Source organism: Mandrillus leucophaeus, unplaced genomic scaffold (assembly GCF_000951045.1).
Source record: "Mandrillus leucophaeus isolate KB7577 unplaced genomic scaffold, Mleu.le_1.0 Scaffold914, whole genome shotgun sequence".
Lineage (NCBI taxonomy): Eukaryota > Metazoa > Chordata > Mammalia > Primates > Cercopithecidae > Mandrillus > Mandrillus leucophaeus.
Genome location: NW_012109964.1, coordinates 58,119 through 63,434, shown reverse-complemented (window position 1 = coordinate 63,434; position 5,316 = coordinate 58,119). Strand labels below are relative to the sequence as shown.

The following is a 5,316-nucleotide window of genomic DNA, read 5'->3' as shown; positions in this document are numbered from 1 at the left end:
CCCTCCCCACTGCCCACCCCGGGTATCACCCGCAAGGAAGAGTCCCCCGAGAATGTGTTCAAGAAGGAAGACTTGGAGATGTAGAAGGAAGCCCCATTATCTTCCAGACCTTGTTCTCAGATATGCCGCCCAGGTGCCCGTGCCAAGCTCTGCCACCGCACTACGCGAGGCCCTACCCTTTCCTGGGGCAGCCCACAGCGGCCGCCAATGCGGATGGCCTGGCCCCTGATGTGCTGTTCCCAGCTGATGGGCCCAGGTGCCTGGCACTCTCGTCTGAAGACAAGCCCATCCGCCTATCCCCCTCCAAGATCCCAGAGCCGCTGCGGGAGGGCCCGGAGGAAGAGCCTCTGGCCGAGCGGGAGGCGAAGGTGGAGATAGAGGACATGGAGGAGCACACCGCACAGCTGCCACCTCTGGAGTTGCCGCTGCCACTGCCCTTCACGGAAACCATGGCTACCCCGAGCCCTGTAGGCGGTTGCGGAGGTGGCCTGTTGGAGGCCCAGGCGCTGAGTGCCACTGGGCAGGGCTGCACCGAGCCCTCCAAGTGCCCAGACTGCAGAGCGGCCTGAAGCACGCCTGGATTCCCCGGGCCGGACAGAACCCTGCATGGCCGCCCTGGACCTGGGATGGCAGCTGACACCAAGACGCTGGTGGAGGCCAAGGAGGAGCCGGTGGAGGTGCCCGTGGCGGTGCCCGCGGCGGAGGCAGCGCCGGAGGAAGGCCTGGCCCAGGCGGCCCCGAGCGAGCCTCAGCCCAGCCTGGAAATGTCAGATTGTGACGTGCCCGCCAGGGAGGGACAGTGCCTGAGACTGGAGCCCCAGGAGGCCGTGCCTGTGCCCAGCAGCACCTGATTACCTGGAAGAGGCAAGCTCTGAGCAGTTCGTGCCCGGCCTGGAAGACCCACTGGCTGGCAGGAACGCCCTGGAGGCAGCCGTGGAGCTGCCCCAGGCCAGGCCTCTGCCCTCTCCAGGTGGTGCTGGAGTCCAGGCCTTGGAGAAGCTGGAAGCTGCAGAGAGCCTTGTCTTGGAGAAGAGCTTTCTGCACGGCATCACCCTGCTGAGCGAGATCGCAGAGCTGAAACTGGAGAGGAGGAGCCAGAAGGTGGGAGGTGCGGAGCGGGCCCTGGTGGCGCGGCCCTGGCCCTGGTGGCACGACCCTCACTGGAGAGCCTGCTGGCAGCCTGCAGCCACATGCTTAGGGAGGTGCTGGATGGGCCCGTGGTGGGACCCGCTCAAGAACCTGCGGCTCCCACGGGAGCTGAAGCCCACAAGAAGTACATCTGGATGCACAAGGAAGAGGAGCAGATGTACCCCATAAAGTCCTCCTTGGAGGACATGGACGCCCTGGAGCTGGACTTCCAGATGCGGCCGGCCGAGGTCCAGCGCCAGTACAAGGAGAAGCAGCGCGAGCTGGTGAAGCTGCGGCGGCGCCGGGACTCCGAGGACAGGCACGAGGAGTCCCATGGAAGCTTGGCACGCAGGCTACGGAAACAGACCCACGCCCCCGAGCGCCCTGTCACCTCCTGCAAGAGGGAAAAGAGCTGCAACAGTAGCGGAAAGCCAAGCAGCAAGTCTCTGCTGACATCAGATGACTATGAGCTGGGAGCAGGAATAAGGAAGAGACACAAAGGGCCCGAGGAGGAACACAATGCCCTCACTGGAATGGGGAAAGCCAGGGGGAGGAACCAGACTTGGTATGCGAGGCCTCGTCTGACTTCGTAAGTCAAATAAAGATTAAGAAGAAGAAGATGGCCAGCGACCAGGAACAGTTGGCAGGCAAGCTCGACAAAGGCCCTGTCCTTCACCAAACAGAACAAGTTGAAGTCACCCTTCAAGTTTTCGGACAGTGCTGGGGGGAAATGGAAAACTGGCCGGGCCTGCAGCAGGTACGTAACTCCTTATGACAGCCTGCTGGGCAAGGACAGGAAGGTGCTGGCCAAGAGCCTCGACCTGTCTCTGAAATCTTCCAGAGAAGGTAAACACAAAAGGACCGCCAAAGCCAGGAGGATAGGGGTGGGGTTCAAGGCCAGAGGCCAGCCCAAGTCGGCCCATTCCGCGTTTGCCTCTGAAGTAAGCAGCTACTCTTACAATACAATATGCACTCAGAGGAAGAGGAAGAATTCCTGAAGGAGAGTGGCCCGCCCAAGGCCCCTCCAGCTAGATCCAAACTGACGCCTTCCCTCCTGTGTCGCATGGTGGCAAAGAACAGCAAGGCAGCTGGCAGCCCCTAGCTGACCAAGAGGGCCTGGCGCCCCTCTCTGAAACCCAAGCCGGCCACCAGCAGGACGCGGCCATTTTGTTTGCTGCTTCGAGAGGCTGAGGCGCATTCCTCCTTCAGCGACTCTTCGGAGGACTCATTTGACTAAGGTTACTAGCTCCAAACACAAAATACTTTCCTTGTTTCCTAGTGAGAGAGTGCCTGCAAGTGAGCGAGAGGGAAGCGAGTGGGCACACGGGAGAGATGGTGGGTGAGGAGGCCCGTGCGGATGGCCGCAGGAAGGCCACCATCTGGATTCTTGGCAGCGTAGCCTGCTGTATCAGCCAAATTATTTTTATTTTTTCTTTGATTTGTACTGTATCATTGTGATACTATTGCTGGCTAGCTCTTTCTGAGCTGTTATATGGACTGCTTCTGAGTCTGCATTTTTCTCCACTTTCCCTCCTCTCTGCCCTCCTCCCCCTACCCCGAGTTCCCCCCGGACCCCCATACTCACCTTTTCTGCCCACCCAGAGACCCCAGGCTTAGGTCGGGCTCTCTTTGGGCATGGGCCCAGTGGGGGCTTCCCGAGAAACATTTTATAAATTGAATTCTGTCATGTGGGCGTGTGACTTGATGTTTGTACTGCGATTTTGATAATACCAAGCTTTAAAACATATTGAGTTCATTTTTAACAACAACAACGAAAAAGTGGAGGTGATAGAAATGGTTGCAAATTCCTGGGGAGTAGGTATTGATAAAGAGGTCAAAGGCTCACAAAGGCACTCTTTTTAAAGCCTCTGTTTTAGTATACTCATATAACTGTTTACCCAGATCAAAAATAGAACATACTAGCAACACGGAAGTGCCCCTTGTGCCCCTTTCGTGTCACTGTCCATCCAACCATGGTTGATACATCTCCAGACTTCTAAAAGCATAGATTATCTTTGATTTCTTTTGAACTTGATACAAATGGAATCTCACGGAATATGCTCTTTTCTGTTTTTGTATTTTTTTTTTTTGCTTTGTATTATGATTGTAAGATTTAAACACATTGTTCTTTTTATTGCTGCAAAATAGTTGATTATGTGATGATATTGCCATTTATCCATTCTGTGCATGAGCATTGGAGTGGTTACTGACTTTTGGTTAATAGTGTCACTATTAATATTCTAGCACATGTCTTTTGGTAAAAAAATACAATTATATATATATAGCATGTATGTATACACACACACACATATATATGCTTTTTTGGGGGGGTATATACTTAGTAGCAGAATTTGAGAATCATAAGAATGTTTAGTCAGTAGATACTGCCAGACAGATTTCCAGAACAGTTGTACCAACTGATACTCCAACCAGCAGTATATAAGAGTTTTGGTTGCACCGTATCTTTACCAACACTCGATGCTGTTTGTCAGCTTTTTCTTTATGCTTTAACTATGCGAAAGGAAAACAAAATCTCAGGACCCCAAACTCACTTTGCCAAAGGGAAAAGTTAGGCTTGGAAACTGAGGCTTGTAAAAAGCTGCCTTTCCTTTTGTTACTAGACACATAGCTGCAAGAAAGAAGGCCTCATGTCTCCCAAGGGGGCCTCCCTCACCCTAACAATGTAAATTAACAGCTCTTCACAGGTACAAGACCACTGAAGACTAGAAATCACCCCCACCTACTCCCCCCGCACCCTAAGATAAGGTCATATTTGTCATCTTCCTCTACTGTTATGTTTAGTTTATCTTATGTAAAGTGCAGATTTACTGAGCGCCAGACAAATACATAGTTGACTGTTCCCTCTACCCCACCTTTTTGCACAACATGTGATACCCTCCCTCTTTTTTTTCCTTTCCTCTTTCTTCCCCCTCTTGCCCCTTTTCTCCTTTAAATATTGAAGCCCTAAAAAGCCTCCCTGGAAAAAGTGCAAGCCACATAGCCTACTGTGACTTGCATCTCTTTCCCAGGCATTTCCTCAACCTTGGCAAAATAAACCTCTAAACTGATTGAGACCTGTCTCAGATACTTTTTTGATTTCCAAATATATTTAACTATTGCAGTCACTGCTTCCATGGGTTAAGCTTTAGACTTTAAGTGGGGTTTCTTTGTCTTTCTTTTGCATCCCTAAGAGATATAAAATCTCACATATTCTTTCTCTGCCTTCAGATAGACTGGTTTGGCTTTTGACAACAAACATTTGGGGGTACTAGGGAGCTTGAAGAGATGGCTAGCTCACAGTGTCTGCCATCAGGAGACACACAGCATGCATTTCTGGGCCAGATGGACAAATGCTCTTGAACCTACTGGTCAGGAGCAGGGAGCCTCACGCAGGGTTGGAGGTTTCTTCCAATCTTCTAGTCTAATGGTTAGCCTTAGACCTTTCTGCTAGTTGAGAAGATTCTTTCTTTGAAGCATTTGTTCATACACAAGTAGCCTTATTTAGCGCTTCTTGACAAAATCGATGACTTAAGGAAAATACATTTGACTCTGAAATTTAATTCAACTGCTGAGCTGCCTGAGAATTTCCAGATATTTATTTCTAATTGCTCTGTGGCTTTGAAACAGTAACTAAAGGTGTACTGTAGGATGCCTGTCATATGAAAGGTCATTTCTTTCATGTGTCAAGAGTGTGTTGCAGGCATTCTGCTGACAGGATATTGTGTGCTGTAAGAGATTTTTTCAGAGACACCAATATTGCTCCTTTCCAGAAATTTGGAACTATCCGGGCAGATTTGATTGAACAGATGAGATTCAAACAGAGACTGAAAGTGATCCAGACACTGGAGGATACTACGAAACGCAACGTGGTAAGTCCTTTGAGAAGTAGCAGGCAGCCTTTGTTGTCTTCCTTCTTCACACTCCTGCTGGCTGTGAATTCTGCCTGACAGAACTGAAAACAATTTGAAAGGGGAAAATTAGGGATCTTTCCAGCATGACACTTTTTGAGTTTGTGAAATTCATTGTGCTTAATATTTTTATAGGTACGAACCATTGTGACAGAAACTTCCTTTACCATTGATGAGCTGGAAGAACTTTATGCTCTTTTCAAGGTGAGTTTCAAAGTAAATTTATGCCCATTCAGAGGAGTAAAGGAGTTCACCTTAATAGTTCAGTTAGTTCTTGATT

The 5,316-nt window shown here is 50.3% G+C and overlaps 1 protein-coding gene across 1 annotated transcript in view; it reads left to right on the top strand.

Moving 5' to 3' along the window:
• Window positions 1–5,316, top strand: part of TBC1D9 (TBC1 domain family, member 9 (with GRAM domain)) — a 149,704-nt gene that overhangs the window by 126,116 nt on the left and 18,272 nt on the right. Inside the window, exons 14-15 of the mRNA XM_011969841.1 lie at window positions 4,899–4,997; window positions 5,172–5,240. Of these exons, the coding sequence (XP_011825231.1) occupies window positions 4,899–4,997; window positions 5,172–5,240 (168 nt within the window). The remainder of the gene's footprint in view (window positions 1–4,898; window positions 4,998–5,171; window positions 5,241–5,316) is intronic.